This window comes from Myotis lucifugus, unplaced genomic scaffold (assembly GCF_000147115.1).
Source record: "Myotis lucifugus unplaced genomic scaffold, Myoluc2.0 scaffold_151, whole genome shotgun sequence".
Classification (NCBI taxonomy): domain Eukaryota; kingdom Metazoa; phylum Chordata; class Mammalia; order Chiroptera; family Vespertilionidae; genus Myotis; species Myotis lucifugus.
The window spans coordinates 1,775,439-1,802,360 of record NW_005871199.1 but is presented as its reverse complement, the minus strand read 5'-3'; the positions used below and the strand labels follow the sequence as shown (position 1 = coordinate 1,802,360).

At 47.0% G+C, this 26,922-nt stretch overlaps 2 protein-coding genes and 1 long non-coding RNA gene across 10 annotated transcripts in view; 2 read left to right on the top strand and 1 right to left on the bottom strand.

Moving 5' to 3' along the window:
- Positions 1 to 4,688: 4,688 nt before the first annotated feature.
- On the top strand, positions 4,689 to 8,527 carry CERS2 (ceramide synthase 2). 2 transcript variants are annotated; one of them, XM_014461289.2, is made up of 10 exons: positions 4,689 to 4,862; positions 5,266 to 5,383; positions 5,589 to 5,707; positions 5,906 to 5,963; positions 6,072 to 6,122; positions 6,332 to 6,424; positions 6,616 to 6,744; positions 6,944 to 7,050; positions 7,175 to 7,328; positions 7,521 to 8,527. In XM_014461289.2, exons 1-10 carry the CDS (start codon positions 4,690 to 4,692, stop codon positions 7,656 to 7,658), a joined length of 1,140 nt encoding a protein of 379 aa, XP_014316775.1. In that variant the 5' UTR covers position 4,689; the 3' UTR covers positions 7,659 to 8,527. The 2 variants fall into 2 exon arrangements, with proteins under 2 accessions (XP_014316775.1, XP_014316774.1); XM_014461288.2 differs by having other exon boundaries at positions 7,518 to 8,527.
- Positions 8,528 to 8,777: 250 nt separating this feature from the next.
- The window catches only part of SETDB1 (SET domain bifurcated 1), a 23,526-nt gene continuing 5,381 nt past the window's right edge, over positions 8,778 to 26,922 (bottom strand). For 3 of the 7 annotated variants that reach the window (XM_023759326.1, XM_023759324.1, XM_023759325.1), the window contains exons 4-22: positions 25,583 to 25,617; positions 25,042 to 25,141; positions 23,969 to 24,094; positions 23,605 to 23,806; positions 23,009 to 23,082; positions 21,683 to 21,873; positions 20,746 to 20,875; positions 19,880 to 20,132; positions 19,621 to 19,779; positions 18,227 to 19,030; positions 17,667 to 17,783; positions 13,504 to 13,673; positions 12,295 to 12,923; positions 11,687 to 11,715; positions 11,452 to 11,584; positions 11,026 to 11,191; positions 9,818 to 10,029; positions 9,486 to 9,574; positions 8,778 to 9,299 (exon numbers count right to left, since the gene is read on the bottom strand). In XM_023759326.1, the coding sequence (XP_023615094.1) occupies positions 9,182 to 9,299; positions 9,486 to 9,574; positions 9,818 to 10,029; positions 11,026 to 11,191; positions 11,452 to 11,584; positions 11,687 to 11,715; positions 12,295 to 12,923; positions 13,504 to 13,673; positions 17,667 to 17,783; positions 18,227 to 19,030; positions 19,621 to 19,779; positions 19,880 to 20,132; positions 20,746 to 20,875; positions 21,683 to 21,873; positions 23,009 to 23,082; positions 23,605 to 23,806; positions 23,969 to 24,094; positions 25,042 to 25,141; positions 25,583 to 25,617 (3,737 nt within the window). In that variant the 3' untranslated portion in view covers positions 8,778 to 9,181. The remainder of the gene's footprint in view (positions 9,300 to 9,485; positions 9,575 to 9,817; positions 10,030 to 11,025; positions 11,192 to 11,451; positions 11,585 to 11,686; positions 11,716 to 12,294; positions 12,924 to 13,503; positions 13,674 to 17,666; positions 17,784 to 18,226; positions 19,031 to 19,620; positions 19,780 to 19,879; positions 20,133 to 20,745; positions 20,876 to 21,682; positions 21,874 to 23,008; positions 23,083 to 23,604; positions 23,807 to 23,968; positions 24,095 to 25,041; positions 25,142 to 25,582; positions 25,618 to 26,922) is intronic. The other 4 variants (XM_023759327.1, XM_014461282.1, XM_023759329.1 and 1 more) reach the window with 4 other exon arrangements.
- Positions 21,793 to 26,922, top strand: part of LOC111827325 — a 9,142-nt gene continuing 4,012 nt past the window's right edge. The window contains exon 1 of the long non-coding RNA XR_002830839.1: positions 21,793 to 21,924. This is a non-coding gene — a long non-coding RNA (uncharacterized LOC111827325). The remainder of the gene's footprint in view (positions 21,925 to 26,922) is intronic.

Below are 26,922 nucleotides of genomic sequence, written 5' to 3'. Positions count from 1 at the left end.
ATGAATATGGAATGGAAAAGGTGCATCAGATTCGAACTTCCGAAGTATGACGACACAGATAAGTAACATTTCTCCTGTTTATCACGATGACTAGGTCTACTCTATTCTGACTAGACTCCCCTTGGGGATCGGTACATGCAGGAACCGGGACGGGGTGAGTCTGGGTGTGTGGCCTTTCCCGGGGCGCGATCTGGCGAGGGCCCGGGAGGGCCGCGCGGCCTCCAGCGCCGCCGGAGGCCAGGCGGCCGGGCGCCTCTGCGTCCCGGGACGCGCCGCCGGAGCGCGGGGAGGCCTCCGGGGCAACAGGTAGGGCCGGGAGGAGGGGCTCCGGGGCGCGGCGCTGCTGGCGGGGGGCCCGAGACCCGGGCGCCGCTTGGTGGGGGGTTAGCGAGGCTGGGGGACCCTGGGCGGGAGAGCCCCCGCCGGCAGGGCCCCGCGGCGGCAGTGGGAGGGGCGAGCAGGGTCTCGTTGCTTTTCCTTCTGGCCGGCGCCCTGTGGCCGCTCGGGAGGCGGTCGGAGCGCCCATGTGCTTAACGGGAAACGGGAAGGAGTGGCTCAGGGAGTCCGCCCGGCCCCCCAAGGGCACGGCTCCTAGACCGTTATGGGGTGTGTGTGGCAGGGGTGGAGGGGGAGCCGCTGGAGAAACTGGTTTTCTGGACCACATCTTGCTAATTGCTGGCCCCGAGGTTCTCTGGCAAGTAGGTTAATTACAGGTGTGTGGCACGAACTTTTGGCCTGAGTTTGGGGGTGTCTTTCTCACCCCACGCCAGGCTCCTGGCATCCAAACCTGGTCTCAGCCACCTGAGTTGCCAGGCCCCAGGTTGGGGTCTCTGAGAATCCCGAGGAGTGGGATGAGCCCCTCTTCCCAGAGCATCAAATCCGGGATGGTCCCCCCACATCTGTGTTGGAGGGGTTGCCATCCCACACCACAGGCCAGGTGATGGGGCCTGAATTTGGGTGGCTGACTGCCCTGGTGATGGGGCGCGTAGGGGTGAGTGAGGACTTGTCTACAGCGGCATCCTTCAGGGCCCGGCCCTGGTCATACAGCGACTCTGTTCTAAAGAGAGGCTCTTGTCTTCCTCGGACCCCGCCATCCACTCCCCGCGCTGGGGCCTCCGTCCCAGCCTTCCCCCTGGGAGGAAAGGCCTGCTTGTCTCCCGGACACTGGACTCAGGCTGGCTGCCCTTCAGCGCTGCCGCTTATCTGCCCCGTCAACCTGCCAGCCTCTCCCTGCCCCTTGGGGCTGTAGCCTTCTGCAGTAGTGGGTGTGTTGGGGCTTCTGGTGGGACAGTCTAGACAAGCTAGATTTGGGGGCCTGTACGGCAGCCTGGGGCTGTGGCACCTCTTCACCCATTGCTCGCAGCCTTCTGGTTCACTACCTGAAAGGTTTTCAACAAGGAAGACCACCCGGGTCCTCTCCCACTTCTTTCTCGCTGTGCCTCAAGCTCCCGTGGAAGCCGGGAGCCTGTAGGACCCTCTCTCGTGGCCACTCTTCTCCCTTGCTGATTTGGTTATGTTTTCTTCAGTTATTCCTCCGAGCTCTGAGAGCTGGTGGGACTGTCTGCACTTGGGCCCGTGAGATTACTTTCTCGCAGACTCAAACTTCTGCCCTCCCAGCACGCGGGGTGTACAAGCCCCCATGGGAACCCTCTGCCCCTTTTCATCCATCTGTGAAGGTCTGGAGGAGGCAGTCAGAGTTGGGGCGAAGGGTGGGGACTGGGCTGAGCCGAGCTCAAGTTCCTGGTAACCCAATGCCCATGAAATCCCTGCTTTGCTGGCTCCTCTCCAGCCTGTGCCTCAGAAAGTGGCATCTGTGTGTGTGAGAGAGACAGAGACAGACAGACAGACATCGCCCCTGCGCACGTGCACACACACATATACCCCTATTGTCTTGTCCTGCCTGTGGGGTGAGTGAATTCTGGGAGTGGAAAGAATATCAGTAGGTGTGATTTTTCTCTATCAGAAAATCAAGGAACTGCCCTGAGGGCCAAGAGGGCCTGGAAAAGCAGGTCGGCTCCCTCTCCTCAGTACACACCCCCCTGTCTCTTGCCCCAGCCTTTTGTTTATGGGATCCCTTGCTTCGCTTGGTGTGCTGGTGCCAAGAAGCCTCCAGGGCTGCCACCTGGGTCAGGAGCAGACCTGTTAGCTTGGTGGGGCTGTGTCAGCCAGGCCAGCTGGGAGCCCCTGCTGTCTGCCCTCCCCCTCGATCCCCATGTGGAGCTGGAAGTCCAGACCCTGTGGAGTCTGGTGTCTCTGCTGGGCAAGGTGTGTGTGTGTTGGGGGGAGGAGGGGAAAGGATAGCGCTCCTCTGCTAATGGAAGGACTCGGCAGCAAGGGAAGGCTGTGGTCACAGAAAGCCTGGAACCCGGGTGTGGGAGAGCCCCCATTAATCCGCATCTCTGAAGGCCTGACACATCATGCTTTCTTGCTCACCGCTCACACCCGTCTTCCTGCCGGCGCTGGAAGGCAAGAGGTATATTTGGTCCTGGGGTTGAGATAGTTGCACTGCCCGGGCACTTGTCCTTGACCGCCGTCTGACACATTCGTTGCCTACCTCCCCAGCTCCTCACGTTCTTTGTAGGGATGAGACTGGCAGCAGGCATTGCTGGGGCACAGGAATCGGAGAGAGGGGCTCCCCCGTCCCTGCAGGACCCCTCTGAATCTTTCATCCTCAACTTGTTCCTGTCAAGAGAAGCTTCCCTGCCGGTTTCCACTGACCAGGGTGGGGATGGGGCCCAGCACTTAGGCCTGTTTCTACCCTGGGCTATCGATCTCACTGGAGGACAAGTTGGACTCCAAGAGACACATCAGTCAAGGGGCTGGGTCAGGTATCCTTCCTCACCTCTAGTCAGGCTGAGCAAAGGGGGCAAGGGGGGGGCGGAGCCAGGGGTGCCACCACATCCTGGCATTGTCTTGATCCTTCTCTACCTTATTTTCTACCACTTTTCCTCGAAAAAAAAAAAGTGTGAGTGTGCGCGCGGTTGTGTGGGAAACGTTCCATTGTGGATAATTATGTTTAATTTTGTTCGGTTGAGGGCTTCCATCTCTTTAATTAAATATTTATTCTGACGAAGGTAGAGAAGGAAGGGGCTGTGCCCTCGTGAGCCGAGGCCTGGAATGTGTGTGTGTGTGTGTGTGTGTGTGTGTACATGTGAGTACGTACGAACATAGGCACCCACGGGTGCTATCGGGGGAAGGCGGAGCTGGAGCTCCTTTGTCAGTGCTGACCTCTGATTTCATCTGAGAGAGGAGTGAGCTGGAGTGGGGACAAGAGGGTAAAGTCCTTGAGCTGGAATACCGACCCGTGACAGGCTGAGAGGGATTTCGCAAGTGCTTCTGTGGTGGGTGGGGGTGGAACAGCCGGAGGAGCGGCAGGAGGACCAGCCCGGCTCCGCTCTGCTCCGCTGTGACCTGTCTGATCAGTCTCCTGCCAGGGGCGCCCACTGGTCTCCAGTTTCACAGTGGAGAACAATCTCTCCACTCTCTTTCCTTCCTCCCTGGTGCGAGTGTGGGTGGCGGGGACACGCGACCACCTTCCTTCTGTGTCAGCTGTTAGTGCCAAGGCCAGCCCGTCCCGGGGGGATGAGGGGCAGGGAGTCTGGGAAGTATTGCCCGGTGTTCACTGCTCAGTCCCAAGACTGCCAGGCAGGTGTACTGGTTCCAGCATCACTGGCTCTTCAGGACCATCTTGCTGCTTCTCGCAGCTCCAAGCAGCTGCTGGCCCCTCCCGGGCCACAGACCATTCCCTTCCTCGTTCAGAGTGTCCAGGGGGTCCCTGCCCCTCCTCATCACAAGGACCTTTCTCTTTCAGCGGTGGAAAGGGGGAGGCGGGGAAAGCAGCAGCTCTTTCCTGAGCTGGAGGTGCTGTGACGGGCGTTCTCTGCAGGCTAGTGTGTTATGTCCTAGGTGCGCCTTAATAAGCAATAGCTTCACATCCCACCAGAGCTCTGGGTCTGCTGTCTCGATTCTCTGGCCTCTGCAGCTTTGCCTTTACTTTGTTTCTGAAAAGACACTGCTGATAGGATTCTTCTGCTTTATGTGTAGGAATTGGGCGGCTTGGCATGGTGTTGATCTTGTGTGCAGTAGCCCACGGATTGTCTTTGTGCTCAGCCCATTTGGGCACATAATTTTGCTTTATTCTGGCCTCTTAATTCCCCTAGGGACTGTGGGTTGTAGGGAAAGGGAAGAGAAGGTTTGCTCCAGCCCTGAAATCTGTTTTTGAAGTTCCCCGGCAAGGAAGCGTGCAGTTGTTGTTTGGGGGGACGGGATGGGGTGGGGTGGGGGGGTGGGACTGGATGTGGTGGCTGGAGAGTCAAGGAAGGGAAGGCCCTGACTTGACTCAGCTGGTTGGCTATAGCTCCTAGGACCAGACCCTGCCTGTCCTCCGTGCTGGGATAGCAAACGGACGGGAAACCTGGCATCGTTATTCTAGGGAATCGGGACTTCTTGGGGGTGGGGGTGTCGGCATTACCTTCAGTTGCTGTAAATAGTAAATGTTAGAATTGGAAAGTTATCATATCACAGATGAGGAAACTGATCTGTCCAAGGCCACATGACCAGGACCTGGGCCCAGGGCTCGAGTCTCTGCCCCCTGCTCCTTTGGTTAAACCATAAAAACTGCATCTGTTTCTCCCCCGCCCGTCGCTGTCCCCTTTAATGCCCTTTCTATTCCCCTCCTCCTCACCCAGGATGCTCCAGACCTTGTATGACTACTTCTGGTGGGAACGGCTGTGGCTGCCTGTGAACTTAACCTGGGCTGATCTAGAAGACCGAGATGGACGTGTCTACGCCAAAGCCTCAGACCTCTATATCACACTACCCCTGGCTTTGCTCTTCCTCATCGTTCGATACTTCTTTGAGCTGTGAGCATACCAGCCCACCCCCGTGCCTTCCCTGGCTGCCAGCCACACCGTTGCTTGCACTTCAAGTTTGTCTCTTGCTGTTTCATTGGCCCTAGACCCTGGTGTTCTGGCCACCCAGGTCCCTGCCTACCGTGTGTCCCCCGCTGAAGGCAGCATTGTCTTCCCGAGGGCTCAGCACCCGGGCCCTTTCTGTCAATGGCTATTTGTTCTCACCCTCCACCCGGCCCGGTCACTTGGGAACACAGGCAGCTTTGTCAGCTATGAGCAGCCCAAGGAGGCCAGCGTGGGGATTGCCAGGAAACTGAGGCCCGGGATAAAGTCGTCTGAGCTTGCAGTCCTTTCCCCTCCCAGCTTAGGGGCTACCAAGACAGTGAGGTGCTTCTCACTCATTTCCCTTCCCCAGTTACGTGGCCACACCACTGGCCGCCCTCCTGAATGTCAAGGAGAAAACGCGGCTGCGGGCACCTCCCAACCCCACCTTGGAGCATTTCTATCTGACCGGCGGCAAGCACCCCAAACAGGTGAGCCGGACCTGCCTGAGGAGTCACTGAGTTCTAGTGGGGAGGGAAGCGGAATGGGGTGGGATATCATTTCTGGTGGGTGAAGAGATGGGAAAGCAGTGGTACAGACTTCATACAAGGTTAACCCTCGGAGGAGGTGGGAGGGTGAGGGCACTGCTGAGGTCGGAAGTGAAATGTGATGGATGGGCTTCTTCCCTCCACCCAGGCCGAGGTAGAGCTGTTGTCCCGGCAGAGTGGGCTCTCTGGCCGCCAGGTAGAGCGCTGGTTCCGCCGCCGTCGCAACCAGGACCGGCCCAGTCTCCTCAAGAAGTTCCGAGAAGCCAGGTGGGGGAGGTTGGAGGAGCAGAGGAAAGTCTGATGTATCTTGCTGGGAGGGGTGGGCCATGGCTGTGTGCAGGGCGAGATGTCCCTCAGGTGAGGTCAGTTTGGTTCTTCATGACATTCCTGAGGATCTCTGGGGTACTTGGAGGGCTGTGCCCTTCTCCCACCCACTGTCCTAGCTGTTTCCGCTTCCTTTTCCAGCTGGAGATTCACCTTTTACCTGATTGCTTTTATTGCCGGCATGGCTGTCATTGTGGATGTGAGTGGGGATTACTAGGAGGTGGGGGACTAGGGTCTTTGACAAGGTGCGGGGGTGGGCATAGAATTCGGGTCCCTCCTCTTTTAACCTGTCATCATCTCTCTGCAGAAACCCTGGTTCTATGACATGAAGAAAGTTTGGGAGGGATATCCCATACAGGTATGAGATGGGGTTCTGACTTCCTTATATGGGGGTGATGAGGAGAATCAGTGTAGCACGGGACTAGGATGCTTAGAGATGGTCTCTAGAACACATGCCAGAAGGGACTGGAGTTATGGTGCTAAACTCATCTCAGCTGCTAGCAGGGCTGGTGTTAGAGGGGTGACTTGGGCCCCTTATCTAATCTCTCATTCTCTCCTCTCTCCCAGAGCACCATCCCTTCCCAGTATTGGTACTACATGATTGAACTTTCTTTCTACTGGTCCCTGCTCTTCAGTATCGCCTCTGACGTCAAGCGAAAGGTGGGTCAAGGGGCTGTGCCATTAAGCCTAGAAGCCAACATGAAGCTGTGATGAGTAGCCTCGACTAGGATTTCTGGGTGCCCGGGATGGAGCTGTGGGATATGGGGAACTACAAGTGAGGGGGAGGAAGAAGGAATAGTGGGGGCCGGGGAACAGAAGAAGGTCCCCTGGAGCCTACATCTTCCCTGCAGGACTTCAAGGAACAGATCATCCACCATGTGGCCACCATCATCCTCATCAGCTTCTCCTGGTTCGCCAATTACATCCGGGCGGGGACTCTCATCATGGCTCTGCACGACTCTTCCGACTACCTGCTCGAGGTCAGGCTTTCTGGGCATTTCTTCAAACCCAGAGACCCTGGTGCAGGTCCCCCTGTCCCTCTGTCTCCTTTTGGGGTTTGTGTGACATTCCTGGGACCAAGGAGGTGGGGCACGGAGCCTGCGTGGTAACTGGGGTGCATGTGTGAATGTGTACGGGAGAGTCAGGAGCCTGTGATGACGGATGGGGCTGTCTGTGCAGTCAGCCAAGATGTTCAACTATGCCGGATGGAAAAACACCTGCAACAACATCTTCATCGTCTTTGCCATTGTCTTCATCATCACCCGACTGGTCATCCTACCCTTCTGGTGAGTAGAGGCCAGGCTATACTCCTGTTCTCATGAAATCAGGAGTCTTGCCCCGCCCTCCCGTTTATCTCCATCTTCACCTCTTCCTTTCTATGTTTACAATTCTCTCCCTTCTCGTTGCCAGGATCCTGCACTGCACTGTGGTGTACCCCCTGGAGCTCTATCCTGCCTTCTTTGGCTATTACTTCTTCAATTCCATGATGGGAGTGCTACAGATGCTGCATATCTTCTGGGCCTACCTCATTTTGCGAATGGCCCACAAGTTCATAACTGGAAAGGTGAAAGCCCTCTCCCCATTTTATAGGCCCTACTACCCTCAACTCTAAAAACTGCCTAAACTCCCTCCCATACCAGCAACCCTCTAGAAAACTACTGTGGGGCCCTGGGAATAGCTGGAACAAGCCCGCACAGAGGCAGTATTTAGGGGTTTGAGGACATCAAGTAACCCTTCTTATCCCTTTCCACAGCAGGTAGAAGATGAACGCAGTGACCGGGAAGAAACAGAGAGCTCAGAGGGGGAGGAGGCTCCAGGTGGGGGAGGAGCAAAGAGCCGGGCCCTAGCCAATGGCCACCCCATCCTCAACAACAACCATCGTAAAAATGACTGAACCATTGTCCCTGCTACCCCTCAGATTAATGTGTAAAGCCAAGGAACTATCCCTACCCCTCATAGGGTCACTTTAAGCTCTGGAGAGAAAGGAGAAAGCCAGAGGAGAGTTCTTCTCTGTGCCCCCCACCCTCTGCTTGTCACCCAGTTGCCTTTAAACCAAATCCTAACCAACCTATCCCCACGTCTCTACCTGGGGAGATTGGTTACAGTCTTTGTTAGAGGAGGACGGTCTACTTCCAAGTTGTCCTTTTTATTGCTTTCAAGACCCTTCCTCAGCCCTGGGGGTGGGCATCACCAACTCACATTCCTTATCCTTCAGAATTTGGCCCTAGCTGTTTGCCTTTGACTCCCTGACCTCCAGAGCCAGGGTCGTGCCTTACTGTCCCACCTGTGGGCCTCATTCTGCCAAAGTTGGACCAAGGCTCACCTTTCTAAGCTCCCTAACTTGGACCAGAAACCAAAGCTGAGCTGACTTTAACTTTTTCTTTCCGAAGATGTAAATGAACTAAGTGTAGGAGGGTACACATGACCCTTACCCTACCTCTGCCAAAAAGTGGGGGCCATACTGGGGACTGCTCAGACAGTCTTTGTGTTACTTCTCTGCCAGCTGTCCTTGTAGTCACAGGTCCAAGATCTTACTGCCTCCTTTCTCTGGCCTCTTCCCCTAGGCTAGTTGGTTTGGAGTAGAATGGCAACTAGTTCTTTTTTTTTTTTTTTTTTAATTTATTAAACATTTGGGGTTTCGGTTTTAAAGCCAGAATTACAACTAGCACCTGGCATTTTAGCAATGGGACCACTTCAGACCAAAATGTACTGTTAATGTTTTTTTTTTTTAAATAAAATATATTGAAGATTAAGTAAAACATGGCAACAAGTGTCTGAGACTATTAGGAATTGAGAAGGGGATCAACTAAATAAACTAAGGTAGACTTTCTCATGCTTTCCTCACAGTTACATAATTTTCTTTTAAAATTTCACATGGCAAATAAGAAAAAGCAACAGTAGAAAAGGTAGGAGATTGACAGCTGCCCAATGGGAAGGATGGGGGAAAACAGATCCCTCATTGACAGACCCAGAATTGGGAGTATGGAGGCGGAGAGAAAATCAAATCACAATCTTAGTTTTAACATCTTATTAAAAGACTCAAGAAATGATACAAACCATGGACATTAAGTACACAGCCCTCATACAGGAATACAGTGTGTCAGAAGCAGGAACACTTGAACTAAGGTAGGATGGGAGGGATGAGCAACAGGAGGACTGAAGGGATGTCAGGCCCAGGTTAAGAGTGGTAACCTCTCCCAGCCCCCTAGGGCCTTAGGGGGTGGAGGAAGGACCCAGCCTGCTAGCACCACATTGGAAGGGATCTCCTGATCCAGAACCCCCATTTCTATCTAGGAGCTGGGGGAGTAGCTAGACTGGATGGAGACTTGGGGGTCAGAGTTCAACAGGGAGGAAGACCCGGTTCCTGAGGAAAGGTCAGTCAGGAAGGGTTCGGAAGCTCAGGAAGAAGGCTGTCCTCTAAAGAAGACGCCCTCTGCACTCGATGGCCCCACAGCAGCAAAGCAGCTCCTTGCCTTCCACGCTGCCCACCTCGTAGTTGTAGTCCCAAGTAAGTTCGGTCCCAGCCCGGATTCTCCTACAAAGAAGAAAAGGATGGGGTGTGAAGACAGCAGATAATCCAGGTGCCTGGGGTTATAGCCTGTGCAGGAGAAGTTGGCTCACACATGGAGGAGGGGCCCTTAGAATTTCAACAGTCCTTGCCCCTTCCCAATCCTGGGCTGCTTTTCCTACCCAACCACCCTCTTTCTTTACTCCCTCTTACTTGCTGGCAAAGAAGGCCACCCAAGGGAAGCGAAGATCATGAGTATCCACGAAGACATTCTGGACAAACAGGTTGGGGCTGCAACTGTGCTGTAGGTTTAATGACAGGATCAATAAGAACCAGGGAAACAGAATCTGGCTTTGTAGGGTGAGTGAGAGTTGAGTGAAAACCTCCCCATCATAGCAGAAGTTTAGAAAACTACCTCTTTAAGATCCTTTGAGACCAAGAATTTATAACAAGAAAAGGCAGATTTATATACTTGTGTTAAGAGCACTAGAAATTTGAGGATCATGGCATAATCCAGCATCTGCAGGTGAGGGAAAGGGTCTTACATTAAGGTAGCGGCCCAGGTTGCCTTCAAGCTTGGCGTCGATGATGTAGCAAGACTCTTCACCATCATAGAACTGGCGTGTATTCTTACGGACAGGCGCACTTTCCCCCTTTTCCGCAGACGCCATGTTGGTTGATTTAATGGCAATCCCATGGGTTGATTTAAGAGCAAAGCCTCGGGTTGATTTTACTGCCACTTGGCGCTTCATTGGACCTAGGCAGGAAAGAGAACAGGTTCACGACCCATCCCAACCCATGATGGATAGTCTACCCCCATTTCATCCCACGCGCTGCAGCTCAGGAATAACAATAAGCTGGGACTGAGGAAAAGATTCTAAACTGCAGTTTTCCAAGCAGGATTAGATCTGCTAGATAAAGGAGCTGAGGGAAGAGTAGGGAAATGGAGAGAAGAGAGTAAGGAGACATGTGAAACAATATTAACAGTTTAGCTGGGAGCCCTCATAAAGACGTTTTAACTTTTAGGATCTGAATTTTTTTTTTTTTTTTTTAGTTTCTTAAAAAAAATCCTCTACTCCCAGATGGCCAGTAGATATATGAAATGCTTAAGGTCACTACTCATCAGAGAGATGCAAATTAAAACCACAAAGATATCACCTCATACTTGTCAGAATGGCTATCACCAATAAATCAACAAACAAATGGTGAGGATGTGGAGAAAAGGGAACCTTTGTGCATTGTTGGTGGGACTGCAAATTGATGCAGTGACTATGGAAAACAGTATGGCGGTTCTTCAAAGAATTAAAAATAGAACTATTTTATGACCCAGCAATTCCACTTCTGGGTATTTATCTGAAGAAACCCCCACTTCTGGGTATTTATCTGAAGAAACCCAAAACACTAATTTAAAAAGATATATGCTCCCTATGTTCAATGCAGCATAATTTACAATAGTCCAGATATGAAAGGAACCTAAGTGCCCATCAATAGACGACTGGATAGAGAAGATGTGATACATATGTACAATGGAATATTATTACTAGGTCATTAAAAGAATTAAATCTTACCACTTACAACAACATGGATGGACCTAGAGGGTATTATGCTAAATGGAACAAGTCAGACAAAGACAAGTACCATATGATTTCACTTAGGTGGAATCTAAAGAACCAAATAAATAAACCAGCAAAAACACCTCTATCTCAACTTTCCTATAGTCCCTTCCAACTACCCCCCAAATGCTTCAGACTACCAGACATGTTCTTCTTGTCCTCAAAGTCATCGCCTTCAGAGCCGGAGGAGATGGTCTGGATATCATCACTGTCAACTGCTGTGGCTGAAGTCTGACCAGCAGTGGGCTTTCGGCTCGTCCCACTCTCCCCCTCACTTTCTGTACTGCTGGACAGTGTCAGGACATCCTGGGGAGGCAGAAGAGTGAGAGGGAAGAGAGTAAACGGCTCTTACCTAAGGCCAGGCACAAAGGAGCTGAGATTATGGTAAGAGGAAGATTACATGTTGGATGAAGGAAAATGAGGCAGGAAGTCAAGGCCAAAGAAGCAAGAAAAGATCTAACAGTAATTACGGGGAAGGACTTGGTGAGGTGAGAAGGATGTTCCTTCACTCAGACTCTGAATGAAACAGGGCTGGGGTGAGGTACAGTTTGAGAAAGGTCACTTACATCAGGGTGGGACTGAGCTGAGGCCAAGAGGCGTCGGCTCTGATGCATACTAGTCTTACTAGGTGGGCGGCGAAGTCCCTCAGTCTTCATGGGAGAAGGATTGTAACCATAATTTCGAGCGCTCTCAGTAACTCTGACGGGAGGGGAAGAGATGGGAGAAGTCAGGTTAATGGCTGTTTCTTTTGAAGGCTTGAGAGAAGACAGACTTGGAAACAGGTCTAAAAGAGGCACTTACATTGATGCCTTGTTTCGGTCATCAGGTTCCTGGAAAAGACAGCCAGTGAAGGGTTAAATGTTTTTATGGTCCTAGGTAGTAAGTGCAACATTTAGCATTCATCTCAAATGACCTCAAAGACATTAGCCAGTGAGAAGTACACTCTCTAAAGTAAGGTGTGGAGAAATGACTGCAACTCCACAGGAGCAACCATATTCTCATATTCAACCCTTTCCCATGATAAGGCATAAAATGTTCATGGAAAACACCATGGGCAGTCTTACAAGGACAAGGGACAAGTTCACTACCTGTAATGTGGTAAATTGAAGCATCATGAAAAATAGATTTTAGATTCTTATTTCTCTAAGAGAAGAGAGCAATGACACAGTTAACGTGACATAGCACTTAATTTTTAGAAATTACTTATAAAACCTTTACTTTGGGATGAATCAACCCAGCAGGTTGATTTTAAAATATTTCTTTCTTTAAATGAACACCAGGACTGTGCTGGGTGGAGAGGGGAGATAATCAGATTTGACAGAGATATCCATCAAGTAAATAATCTGTGTGAAGGCTGCATTAAAGCTTTTACTGTACCAGTTACACAGACACCACTGCTCGCAGTTTACCTCTTTCTTGGCCTGCTTGATGTCTCCCTCATCCTTGAAGCTCAGCGCTGAGGCGGAGGCCTTCTCAGCTTCCCCTTTCACTCCCCCAGCCCGGCCTTCCCCACCTTCGCTGGTCTTGAAGGATGAACGGCTATCAGAGTCAGCAAAACCACCTTCACTGACACTATTGGAGCTCAACCACGAGGCTACCTTACTCTTAGACGTCTCTTCAGAAGACGGTGGATTGCAGCTACCCATAGAGATTGAGAGAGGGACAGGAAGATGCGGGGGCCCAAGGTCTGGGGGACGGGAGTCCTTGGAAGCCGTCTCAGACAACCCATTCTCCTTCTGGCCCCGGGTCTGCCGCCGGGTAGCATAGCTGCGCCACACCGAACTGGTGCTGAAGTCCTCATCCTTACAGAAGTTATCATCTGAGCTATCGTCATTGGACTCTTCGGGGTCCTCTGTACCGCTATTGCCATCTTCCTGGTCCTTCAAGTCTACACCACTGCTATCAGAGGAACAGGGGGCATCGCTCTCATATCCTTCCTTGAAGTTCTCCACGCTCTCAATATGATCCAGGTTGGCAAAGTACTCATCACCCATTTCCAGGCCCTCCTTGTCTGCAAAGTCATCCGTCAGAATTTTGCCTGGGAATGAAGAGAATTAAAGGCCTTCCAGGGTTATGCGGCTGTTTTTGAAAGAATAAGGGTCATTCCAGCAATACCTAACGCACCAGCACATAAAGTCTAAATGCCTCCACTATGGTGTCTTGTTTGCCTTTGATGATACCTCCTCCCTTGTGTCTTCACTAAGAGAATATGAGAAGCTAACTGTAGTTTTAAATCTTGCCGCTTCTGCCTTCCTATTGTTCCTCTTTACTTTGTTTACCAAAGGAGTTCTCAGCTTTGCTAAAAGGTCTCTGGGTGGAGTGACAGGGTGGTGTGATGTGGGAGAAAATGATACACTTGATTCTACTATCAGGCCCCTTCTCTGGAACATCACACTCACAATTTCATCCCTTTTCACTCTTATCCTTATGAAGCACTTTTGTCCCTCCCACACCCACCCAGACAGGCACATCACTCATATGTTCTTTACAGAAGAAAATACTGGCCACCTTTTACTCCCAGTTCAGGTGTCATGCATTTTATTCTTATGTTCAAACTTGTCTCTGATTCAATTCCCCACCATGTCCTAACTCCAGAAAGCAAATGGTTCACTACCAACCTGCATAAATACAGACAAAGGAGCCTTTGGCAATGTCATCCAGGCAGCGGATACCCCAGCCCTTGTTCTGTGTCTTGAACAGCTGTAGCCGAACCTGAAGTCCATGCTGCACCAACCGGTTTGTGCACATGTTTGGGTCACATTTGCAGCGTTTGTTACACTCATAAACTCTAGGAGGATTCAATAAAATCAGTCATGACACAATCACTAGAGCATCCACTGAACTGTTATAATTCTTAATGACATAATGACTGAGTGAGCAGATTTATTGAACTATGCTCTTTGTTTCATTTAGGAATATAGCCCAAGGAAATAATTCCTGAGGGGGAAAAGTGATTTATACAGATAGTTAGTAACAGTGAATACCAGAATGCCTAACCTGGAGAAAAGCTAAGAAACTATGATGTGATGAACAAAAAGATAGATACAGAGGCAGAGAAGCATCAAACAGAGTCCGGGGGTGGGCAAACTTTTTGACTCGAGGGCCACAATGGGTTCTTAAACTGGACCGGAGGGCCGGAACAAAAGCATGGATGGAGTGTTTGTGTGAACTAATATAAATTCAAAGTAAACATCATTACATAAAAGGGTACGGTCTTTTTTTTTTTTTAGTTTTATTCATTTCAAACGGGCCGTAGTTTGCCCATGGCTGGCTTAGGTCCACTGAGAGCGGGCCTAAGCTAGCAGTCAGACATCCTTAGCACTGCCATGGAGGCGGGAGAGGCTCCCGCCACCACCGCTGCACTCGCCCAGCATGAAACTCGCTTCTGGCTGAGCAGCGCTCCCCCTATGGATGTGCACTGACCACCAGGGGGCAGCTCCTGCATTGAGTGTCTGCCCCCTGGTCGTCAGTGCACATCATAGTGACTGGTCTACCAGTTGATTGTCTGCCCCCTGGTGGTCAATGCACGTCATAGCAGCTGAGCATATCATTAGCATATTACACTTTGATTGGTTCAACAGACAACCAGGGGACCAGACACTTAGCATATTATGCTTTTATTATACAGGATAATAAAGAGCTAATATGCTAATTAGACCGAACAGCAGAACAACCATCCGGGACTGTGAGGGCCGGCTGGGGCTGCAAGGACCAAGCCCCTTGCACAAATGTCGTGCATCAGGCCTCTAGTAGTTAATAAAATAGATGTCAGTATCATTTATTCAACAAAATTTACTTGTTACTATGTGCCAAACACTGGGTAAGTTAGCTGCTGGTGATATAATGGGGAGCAAGAAAGACATGCCCTCATGGAGCTTACATTCTAATGGGGGGGGAACCCCAGAACAAAAACAAATGAACAAATATGATAAAGTTGTCACAGATGCTATAAAGGACACAAACAGGTGCTCAATGACAAAATTAGAAAGCAAAAAGGACCTAGTTTTAGAGTGACCAGGAAAAGTTTCTCTGAGGTCAGAATAAAGCTGAGAGCACTCAAGGTTAAAGAAGACAACTACGCAAAGAATAGTGGGAGGACGCCAAGAGAGGGCACAGTATGTACAAAGGCCCTCAAGGTAGGCTGGCAAATACTGGGAGAACTGGATCCAGGAACTGAAGAATATCAGTGTGGTTGGAACAGTTTTGGAGGGAGAGAGATAGGAAGGAGCAAGACAGCAAGTACAGTGTCACCAGATTAAGAGTTAGAATAAAATCCAAAGTAGAGTTGGGAGCCATTCAAGAGGTTTAAGCAGGAGTCATATATTATTTGTGGTTAACTTTGAAAACATTTCAATGTAACATTTCAAACATGTAAAAAAGATACAATAAACACCCATCTACCACCCAGCATTAGCAAATCTAAATATTGTTACAAGATTCGAATTTTTTTTTTTAATATATTTTATTGATTTTCCACAGAGACTCAGGGGTCCCGGGTTTGATTCCGGTCGGGGGCATGTGCCTGGGTTGCGGGCACATCCCCGGTGGGAGATGTGCAGGAGGCAGCTGATCGATGTTTCTGACTCTCTATCTCTCTCCCTTCCTCTCTGTAAAAAATCAATGAAATATATTTAAAAAAAAAAAATGAAAACATGATACAGTAATGCAGGTAAAGCTAATAACTGTGTTTGCTTAGTTTTCAATATGCATTCAGCACAAATTCATCTCCTGAGCTCCTCAGTAGTCTCAATCTCCTCTGAGGCTACTCTGACACAGCAGGTTTTCTATTAACGTTCATTTTCCCAAAGTCTCTTTTGCAGCCAGGTTTGGCCTGTTCTCACACTGGCTGTTCTCTACATCCAGTGTACAGCTGTCAGCCTGGATGCCTTCTTCACTGCCCTTCATTTCACTATCATCTGTGGGATTCCTCTCACCTCTCCTCACCCAAGATTACATATATATATATAAATAAATTGAGGAAGGGAGGGAGAGAGAAAAACATCAACGTGCGAGGGAAACACTGATTGGTTGCCTCCTGTTCGTGCGCTCACCGGGAATTGAATCTGCAATCTCCTGGTACATGGAATGATGCTCCAACCTACTGAGCCACCCAGCCAGGGCTCTCACCCCTCTTTAGAGTTAGAGCCTCTGTTTCATGGGTCTGTCTGTATGCCTTCCTCTGTCTGGACTTTATCCCCTCATTTTGGTAAACATTTCCAGTAACTTTCTGAGAATTGGAAAAATGAAAAATCTGAATGTATTTCATGTCTAAAATATGTCTTTAGTCTACTTTAACACTGATCTGATAGTTTGTCTGGGTTTAGAACTCTAGGTTAGAAATAATTTCCCCTTAGCATTTTGAATAAATTCCTTATTGCCTTCTAGCTTTCAATGTTATTTATATATATATATAAATAAATTGAGGAAGGGAGGGAGAGAGAAAAACAGCCTTTTGAGAAGGCTGAAGTCATTTTGAATCATTTTTTGTGTAAGTGTGATCTATTTCTTTTCTCTAGAAGCTTTTAGGATTTTCTTTTAGCCCTCAGTGTTCTGTGAGCGCAGTGGTCACATTTTATTATCATGTGTTTTAGTGGGGATCTATTTTCATTCATTACACTGGGACCTGACTGACCCTGTCAATTTGGAAATACAGACCCTTTAATTATGAGAAATTTTCTATTTCATTGAGGCTTTTCTCCTTTCTTCTTCCATTCTCTCTCCTAATTATGCATCTTGAGCACTAGGTTTGTTAGTTCACATGTTCATAAGTAAACAATTTACCATGTTATATCTCACTCTTTCATTCACCTCTTTCCCTGACCTGGCTCTACCTCCTCTGTTCAGTTTCTATTTGGAGAGCCCAGGGCTGACTCCTGGGCCCCTTTCTCTTCGCTATTATCAATATTTTCTCTCGGTGAACTCATCCAGGCTTTAAATACCACTCCTGTGCAGTCCTTACACTTCTCTCAGAAATCTCGCTGCCTTTTCAACATTTCCACTTGGACTAACAGGCATCCCAAGCTTCATACAGCTGGGAAAGAAGCTGAATTTCACTAGACCTATAACTCCTCTGGTCTTCCATCTCAGTAAAAAAGCCCCAATTTAGTTGCTAAAGTAGAAAATTTAGGAACTGTCCTTGATTCTGTCCCTTCCCTACCCCACTCCATAGTCAATCTACCAAGTTCTGTAGCTCTACCTCCAAATGTTCCCCAAATCTATCCTCTTTCACCTCTACTACTCTTGTTAGTACCAGCAACCACCACCTCTCTCTTACATTTTCTAACTGGGCTTCCAAATTTTTCTTTTGCTGCCCTAAAACCTATTTTCTAGACAGAAGCCAGAGTAATCTTCGAAAGGCAGGTCAGATCATTTGACTCCTTAAAAATCTCCAGCAGCTTCCTATTGCACCATGAATTTGACCATCATTTTTATTGATTTACAAAGTCCTAAGTAATCAAGTCTCTGCCTTCTTTTCCTCTCTGAATACAATTCATTTGCCAGAGCAAGCCGTAATCTGCTAGGACATTCATACAGCTATAAAATTAAGATCACCTTTGATTGCAACAGAAAATTTCTAGACACTGTTCAATCATTCTATGTTTTCATTTCAAGGGAAGTCCAAGGAAGTAATATGTGCTGGGATTTCAGTAAATGAGATTCAATTGATAAAATAAATGCCTGTTTCAGTTATTCCATTTTTGGTTTCAATTTTTAGAATTCTGATGGTTTCTACAAGAATAGAAAATCAAGAGCATGCTCCTCACTTTCCCCTGATACTTACCCTGTGGGCAAACACTCTTCTAGTCTCTTGTTCTGGTAGCCAGAGTTAGGGTTGATTTGGCCGCCTGGGGTGCAGGCTGTAGCCTGGATAGTTAGCTGATGGCAGGCACACTTGGACCTACATAAGATAGAAGGGTAAGATAGGTAGAGCTGTGAGACTTCCTTTAAAACCAAGAAGTACTAATAAATGGCTGGTGATAGAATAGTGAAATTTCATTTTCTTCCTTCATATATGTAAATGAGAAAAGAAAAGACCGAGTAAGAAGATGACTGTGAGAATAAGATAAAAAGAGAATGAAACGAAGTGGCAACTGGAGAAAAGTGAAGGAAAAGGAGAATCAGAGAAAGAAACAAACACAAGACACATGTACCCAGGGTCATGCAGTGGGGCCAAGTCAACCCCAGCATCTCTATTACATAACTTCATGGAGACCTTGAGGCAGGAGCTCCAGCTGAGGGAGAAGGTAAAGGGAGATGGGGAAAGGAGTGCAGATATAAGGCAGAGGAAGAGGTGGAAAGAAAGGCAACCATAGCAGGGTCAGCAATACCCCACCAACTCACTTGTCCCGGCACCCATCCGTGCATTCACAGCCGACCAGAAATTCAGGGCCTGTGTTAATGAAAACACCCTTGCCCGGGATTCGTTCCTTGCTGTAGGCCACCTGCGGTGGAGGAGTTGTGTCAATCTCATTGACACAGGATAGGGGAACATCTTCTTTCCCATAGGTGATGTCCAAAATATAGTAAAAAGGCTTATAGGGCTGAAACTTCCGGTCCACAAGAACATATGGATCCAAACAGAACATCTCCAGGAAGAGGAAGTTACAGCCAGTCTCAAAAAGGTAGCGTTCGATCTCCTGCATTGTCCGAAGGCAGAGGCCACAGGGTGTCTTATAGATAACATGAAAGCCCATCTTGCGGTTAACTCGGCGCCGGGCTGTCATCCTCCGGAAGTCATAGAGCAGTGGGACTAGCAGAGGGTTCTTGCCTCGGTACTGCTCACTTCTTATAGGTCTGACTCGAGACAGACAAGTATAGCTGCAGACATGAGGCAAATAGAAAAGCTTCTCCATGGGGGCGCGGTAGGAGGGCTCGGCCGGGGCACGCTCCAGCATGCCGTGGAAGGCTGGGAGGGCGGTGGGTGCTGGGAGGACTGTGGAGACTGGGAGGACTGTGGTTACTGGGAGGACTGGAAGGACTGTGGATGCTGGGAGGACTGCTGATGCTGGGAGGACTGGAAGGACTGCTGGTGCTGGGAGGGCTGGAAGGACTGCTGGTGCTGGGAGGGCTGGAAGGACCGTGGATGCTGGGGATGCTGGTGGTGCTGAGGGTGCTGGCGCAGAAGATGTTGAGCCTAAAGGTGATCTGCAAATGAGATGCAACAGATCAGGTAAGAATGCAACAGGATCTCTCTGTTGAGTAATTATCCCTGAAGCTAAAGATGGCACAAGAAAGTCAGATTTTTCCCTTGCCTTCCCAAAAAACCTGGACAATGAAACATCCTGGTTACTCTTTACTGACTGAGAATATCTCTATTTCAACAGTGTATATACCCTTTCTTAAAAGTTTTTTTTGCCTGTGAATTATGGAAGTAGAGGTCAGTCTTCTACCAATGCTTTTTTTCCTGCCATGTGTCCTATAAATGTCCTTATTAACTCTCACAATGCAAGGAAAGTGGCTGTACCGTGCCCTTTTTATGAACCAATGATGCCATCACATTTAATGAGAAGTTTTAACAAATGACTTTCTGGTGATTCTGTATTTCTAGGCACCCCGTGTCTAATTCAGTTATTTTTATATTTTGTTTCCTGGAAATTTCCAAGGTTAAAAACTTTCTTTTCAAGTCCAAACTCCTCACCATCATAACCCCTTGGAGCCAAGGAACCTCCCTCCCTGTGACTACTCAGTCCACACTGCACCTCCTTGCCCCCACCAAGGGCCTGAGATTTTCTCACCTGTATGTCTGGCCGATTCCAGGTTTCCCACCAGGGGCATTCTCACTGAGTGAAGGAGACGTAGGGGAGGAATGACCAGAGCCCACAGATCCTAGCCGGAAAGAGGTGCTCTTTTTGGCTACCTGCTTCCGTGACTGGGCAAGCTGGCTTTCCAAGCTTCTAGGAGATTAGAGAAGAGATGATATGATAAAAGATACAGAAAATATGAAATATGAAAGAAACTAGCAAAAAAAAAAAAAAAAAAAGGAATAGCACTCACTCAGTGTCACCTGCCGGGGGGGACAGAGGTGGAGCAGGTGGGGCAGGCGGAGTGAGTGTAGCAGGTGGGACGGGGGTAGCAGGTGGGATGGGGGTAGCAGGTGGGACGGGTGTAGTAGCAGATGGGGCAGGTGGGGCTGTAGGCTGAGGCAGCTCCGTTGGCTTAAACTGGGTTCCAGTGCTGGTTAGATCCTGGGTGTACTGGACCACAGGGCCTTTGCTCCTCACAGCACCTACAGGAAAAATGAAAGTTACTATTGAGAAGATGACAGCTGTCACTTGTACTTGTGAACACACCTGACCCTCAATTTATATTAATATAAAAAAGCATAAATGGAAACATTCTGAGTAAGCGCTAAGACTGTCAGTTCCCAATATTTATACCAATGAGTGGGAATACTGGCATAAGCTGGCTTTGACTTAATAACCTGCCTAAGACAATTTATGTTAGTAACTGTTATATTTTGGTGAAAACTTCCAAAAATGCATTCATTGGTCAACTAATGTAGTCAGGAAAAATCAACCAAAGCATGCCAGGAACATATAAAAGCAAAAATATTTTAGGTTTTAAGAAAGTTGACCCTAGATAACAAAAAGCAGTTATCCTCATGTAAGAGGTCACTAATACCCCTAACCTAAGCCAGTTGTTTCAGACTTTTATGTGGTTGTTTAGAACGAATCAGAGCCACAGCACGTGGAGGCGACACCACAAATCCATCACCACTACTGCAAATAACTCAGGGCACACGTCCTGTTTCCAATGAGTCAGTAGTGTCATCCTGGTAAACAAAGGATAGCCACGGTCTATAATCACCTTTGCTGGTGTGCCCCATTCCACCCTCTCCCAGGGTATCTTTCTGGATATACCCATATTTGGACGTGTCCTGAACTGTCCCCCTTGCTTCTTTTCCAATGTAGAGGCAGAGGATGTCTTCATGCTGAACATGGGCTCCAGCCGTGTAGAGCCTCGATAGATCCATTCGCATCTTTTGTCATCCTGAGGGATCGGGAGGCAGGGAGGGAGAGAATGGGTTAAAGGCTAGATCTACCCTGCCATTTGTGGAGAATATATATCATGTGCCTCCTTGGGGAAATCTCCCTGATGAGCCCCAAATTCCTTATCTGTTCAATAAACTTAGGTGCTGGGCTCCATGATAAGGCATTAGAAACATAAGGAAGAAAAACATGTTCCTTGTTTATAAGACATTTCAGGAGCAACAGATGTTTTTACTAAGTATGAGAATCCCTATCAGGATCATAAGGCCTGAGGAACAAAATGCTGGGATAGCTCAGAGGAGAAATATAATTCTAAGGAAGGCATGAGAGGGGAGAAAAGAATGGGTATAGAAGACCTAAGAGTTAAGTTGGGCCTTGAAAGATCATGGACCTTGAAAGGTCAACAAGACTTCCAATTCCAATTCCTTGATCCTTTCTTCTCTGTCCCATCATGCTACCAAACCCTAACCATGGACAAATGAAACTGGCTGCTTGCTCTGTACCTACATGCATTGTGACTGTTCCTAGAGAAGAAACAAATAAAAACAAAAAACAAAACAAAACAAAAAACAAAACCAAAAACAAACCATATAGATTAGTGTCATAATTAAATTCAGGGAATTTATTTTCAACCATTCACAGAGGAACAAAAAGAAGGACAAAGTAAATTTTGATCAAAATAGTGAGAACAGACAGATAGGATAAGAAAGGAAAACCATGAAGTTTTACAAAATCGTCCTCATTATTGCCTTTTATGCTTCCCCAACCCACCCCGACTCCTGCCTCAAAAACTAGGGAAGAACAGTACCAGGAAGAGGATTCGGACTAGGCTGCCGTCCACCTCTTCGACGCGGGACTTCCACCACGTGCCTTCCCACTCGGTCTTGATAAGCTGGCCACTCTTGAGCAGCACCATGGGCCGGTTGGGGTAAGCCGTGATGTACTCCTCAATGAAGTCTCGGCAAGAGATGTCTTCTATGTCCTCCCACGTCTTTTTCACTGTCCCAAGGAAGAAGTGGGACTGAGAGAGGGCATGTAGGGCATGTCTTGGTAAGAAAAAATGATTGGCAAGGAGATGTTTGGTATTTTTTAAGTTGGGAGGATAGAAAAATAAATGAAATCATAACCTCAAGGGAAGCAAAGCTAAGACCACTTAGAAGTATTGAACCTAATGGGTAAATGCTCATATAAATCAAGTGAATACTAAATAAGCAATATATAAATACAGGTGAGTCATTCATTTTTTTATAAAGTGGATGTTTCTGCTTACGAAAATTCAAGTGAAAATTCTTGCTAACTTGGTATGTCTAGAAGTAAACTAAAAACGACCGGTTGGCATTATGAAATTGATTTAAAAAAATGTATCCTTCCTTCTTATTCTCTATGGGGCTTCTAAGGGGTCCTGAACGCATTTACTGCCTTGTTATGTGGAAACACAGCAGTGTTAGTTGACTCTTCTGTGAGAGTTTGTACCCAAACCCGAGTCACAAGTACAGAGGACACCATGAAGCCCCCATCTAACACAACTTCTATAGGAAGCACTGAGCAGCCTACAGATTTGCACACAGCAGCTGAAGTATGAGACTAGGGAAGAAGTGAGACTAACATCTTCTCAAACCTAAATTATCTAGAAATGAAATCAAAACACATCTACAATATGATTGTCCATCCAAGTCAGTCGTGATCTTCCAGTGTCTCCCTCTTTGGTTACAAAGACCCATCACTGGAGATGAACACATAAAACTTTATCTCCTGCCCTAGCCGGTTTGGCTCAGTGGATAGAGCGTCGGCCTGGGAACTGAAAGATCCCAGGTTTGATTCCGGTCAAGGGCACATGCCCGGGTTGTGGGCACGATCCCCAGCGGGGGACTTGCAGGAGGCAGCCGATCCATGATTCTCTCCATCGCAGATGTTTCTATCTCTCTCTCCCTCTCCCTTCCTCTCTGAAATCAATAAAAATATATTTTAAAAAAACACAAAAAATAAACTTTATCTCCCAAAGGACTTTAATCAAACTTATGTTCTTTGAGACAGAAGCAACAAAAACACTAGGACTTATCAACTGGTTGTCCTTAAAAGAAATACAAGGTAGAGGAAGATGAATAGAACTAAGGAAGAAAGGAGGGACACTCACGTGGCCGACAAATGGGATACAATTCTGACTGTGTGACATAGGAAGCGTAGCCATCATCAAAGAAAATAAGAAATCTGTAAGGAAAGAGTGATAGTGGAAAGATGAGGGAATTATATTTAACATGACCTACAGGCATTATCTTATCCTAGCTCCCACCTCAGGGAAGATGTTCCAGTCTACTACTTTCTTCCTGTTATTCTTTCTTCCCACCTCAAGAGTTAAGAATTTTCTTCATCTAACCAATATATCTCCACTTTCCCAAAAGCAATTTATTCTAGTTCTACTATCAGATTCCTATTCGGAAAACCATTTAATCTCCACTTTATTTCTTCCTCCTACATGATTCCCTATTCCCCTACTAACCATTAATCAATCCTGATTACTCTCTTCCAAGTTTTCTCAAGGAAAAAAAACAAAAAGAAAAAAAAAGGAGAAAGAATCACCCACATGACTCCCGTGGCAAAGAAAAAGAAGGACTTTTTGGCCACTGGGGACTAAGAGCACAAAGGCTAATTGTGAGATCTGGATTATGACTTGAACAGGACAGGTGCTGTGCTCCCGGCCTCTGCTCCCTTTACAATCCCCAGTCTAGGTACCTGAGCTTGTTTTTGACGTTTGGTGTCTCGGCTACAATGCCAGCATAGAGCCAGACCTGATTCCCATCTTTGTATTTGGCCACCACTCGACTGCCCACATACAGTTTGTCAGCAGGAGGATGGTAATCATAGGCAATATGGTTCCCCGACAGTAGACTCTTTCCTTTGTTGTCGAATTTCACCTTGTACTTCTTTCCTGGCCCTGAGTAAAAGGGAAAGATAAACAAAAGTTAAAAAAACCCACCAGTTTCTGTGTAAATCCTGGCTGCTGTGCGAGACAAAAGGCAAGGCTGAGGGGAAGAGAAACAATCAGCAATGGAAACCTGCAGGTTGTTCCTTAGTTCTTCCTCTAGCTTGAACATACCAACTGTCTGGATGGCAATAAGGGTGCCTTTGTGCCATGTCTTAGTTCTCTTCTTGCCCAGAATGCGCATGCTGACTATCAGGTCACCATCTTTGCTCAGTTCTCCAGACATTTGACTCAAGGCTCCTATGGAAGAAAACAAAGTTGTTCTAAAGCAGCGGTTCTCAACCTGTGGGTCGCGACCCCTTTGGGGGTCGAACGACCCTTTCACAGGGGTCGCCTAAGACCATCGGAAAACACATATATAATTACATATTGTTTTTGTGATTAATCACTATGCTTTATGTTCAATTTGTAACAATGAAAATACATCCTGCATATCAGATATTTACATTATGATTCATAACAATAGCAAAATTACAGTTATGAAGTAGCAACGAAAATAATTTTATGGTTGGGGGTCACTACAACATGAGAAACTGTATTAAAGGGTCACAGCATTAGGAAGGTTGAGAACTACTGTTCTAAAGAAATATGGCATAGACTGGAGAGAGAATGAAAAAGTAAAGGGGGTAGTAGGGTAATCAGGGAAAATGGGATAGTCTTTGATCCTTAGCCGTTTTTGCTGCTCTCTTGGTCAAGGGTGGAAACATAAAACATAGGTGACAACTGTAATGCTAACAGGAAAAACTCTAACTGAAAGTCACATGTAATTCAAGAACATGTCACTTTAACCAACTGTTTACAACTCATTAATAACATTAACCACCACTCATTAAATGAGAAGAAGCATTTATAAAACATTTTCCTGTAACAAACCCATTCTACAAGCAAAGCTTCTCTCAGACTGCTTCTCTCTGATCTCTATCTGGAAGAAGTACCCATGAGGATGAGTTAAAAAATTATTCAGATAAAGCCATCACACACTGGCAAAACGGCAGGCAAAACACTTAAGCAGACAGCAAGGAAAAACAAAATCACAAATAATATGATATTGACTTGTATAGCCTGACGTGTTAAAAGAACCCAAAAGAGGTGGAGAAGGATTCTGAGAAGCTAAAACAAAGCCAGTTATCCATGAAATCTCTATAGGAATTCACCCCCCTGATACTGCAGTACCTCCTGACCCTAACCTTTATGTGGATCCTGGGAACTGCTCTTCTTGTTGACAGCATCCATGAACTTCTGGACATCTTGAGCCGACTTTCTTAAGGCAGCCATCGCTTCACGGAGCTGTAAGGAAGGGGATGAGGGAAATAAGTTTTGAAACAGCAGCATCGGTTAGAATAATTTTAAAATAAGAAGTAACTTGTCTTTAAAAAACAAAACAAAAATAGAATTAGCTGTATTTGGAAACTTATGGTTACTTTATCAGGCAAAACTGCTTTCTTACAATCTGGTTCAGAAATCAGCTTTAGGAAGCTTTCCTTGATTAATCTCACATAGCTGAGCGCTGCCAAGTTCTACATTCATATCGCAATCAGTGCATGCTCTCTAAATAATCTCTTTTGCTTTCTTATAACGTCTATACTCGGCCACCGCTGCAACAACTGGGGCTGATTACAGGGTGACTGATTCTATGTCGATGGCTGAACTAACAGAATAGTCAGGCTAAAAGTTTCTCCCATTTTCCTGTTATTATCTTTTACCCTTCCCCTACCCATTCTAACTTACCTTCTGGTCTTTTGGGGTTCTGCTTCCAGCATCACCTATGGATGAGAAAAACGCTAGTGAGTGTAGGATACTTACATTCAAAAATTTTCAAGAAACCAAGAACTAAGCTACTTAAAAGCATTATCATAGAAGTATCATCAGTAACAACTGCAAAGCAGATATAGAGCTACAAATATGTAAAAGTATCACAAGGGTCCAGAGAGATACAGAGTAAATAGATGATAGTGCTTACCTGGGGTAAAGTACTGTGACAAGTGGTAATCTATATTAATTTGGGTTTTCACTGTATATTTGCATTTTTATAACAATAATTTACTTATGGATTATTTGAATGACTGAAAAATGAGATGCGATAAAAGCATTAAGCAAAAGTATTTATTTTTGAATAGTGCTGTACAACCGAACTTTCTGCTGTGATAGAACTATTCTATATTTGCACTGTCCAATCTAGTAACATGTGGCTACCAACCAAATGAAATGCAGCTAGTGCATCTGAGGAAATAATTTTTAAATTAATTTTTAAAAAATATATTTTATTGATTTTTTTACAGAGGGGAAGGGAGAGAGATAGGGAGTTAGAAACATCAACGAGAAACATCGATCAGCTGCCTCCTGCACACCTCCTACTGGGGATGTGCCCGCAACTAAGGTACATGCCCTTGACCGGAATCGAACCTGGAACCTTTCAGTCCGCAAGCCGACACTCCATCCACTGAGCCAAACCGGCTACGGCTTAAATTAATTTTTATAAATTCAGGCATAATTCACATACTATAAAATTTTTAGAAATGTTTAATTCAGCCGAAGGCGGTTTGGCTCAGTGGACAGAACATTTGACCCATGGACTGAGGGTCATGGGTTCAATTCCAGTCAAGGGCACGTACCCTGGTTGCAGGTTTGATCCCCGATCCTTAGCACCCAAGCATGTGAGACACAGCCAATTGATGTGTCTCTCTTACATCGATGTTTCTCTCTCCCTGTCTCTCCCCCTCCCTTCCACTCTGTCTAAAAATCAATGGAGCCCAAACCGGTTTGGCTCAGTGGATAGAGCAGTGATGGCGAACCTTTTGAGCTCGGCGTGTCAGCATTTTGAAAAACCCTAATTTTGGTGCTGTGTCACATATAGAAATTTTTTTATATTTGCAACCATAGTAAAACAAAGACTTATATTTCTGATATTTATTTTATATATTTAAATGCCATTTACACAAGAGAAAAATCAACCAAAAAAAAAAAGAGTTCAGAGTGTCACTCTCTGACAGCGCGGGTCATAGGTTCGCCATCACTGGATATAGAGCGTCAGCTTGTGGACTCAAAGGGTCCCAGGGTTTGGATTCCGG

Bases quoted from the DNA above. Each gene is read 5' to 3' on its own strand.
- CERS2 (XM_014461288.2), top strand. From the start codon at position 4,690: ATGCTCCAGACCTTGTATGACTACTTCTGGTGGGAACGGCTGTGGCTG. The intron at 6,123-6,331 runs GTATGAGATGGG...CCTCTCTCCCAG, and splicing joins GGGAGGGATATCCCATACAG to AGCACCATCCCTTCCCAGTA. The intron at 7,329-7,517 runs GTGAAAGCCCTC...CCCTTTCCACAG, and splicing joins ACAAGTTCATAACTGGAAAG to CAGGTAGAAGATGAACGCAG.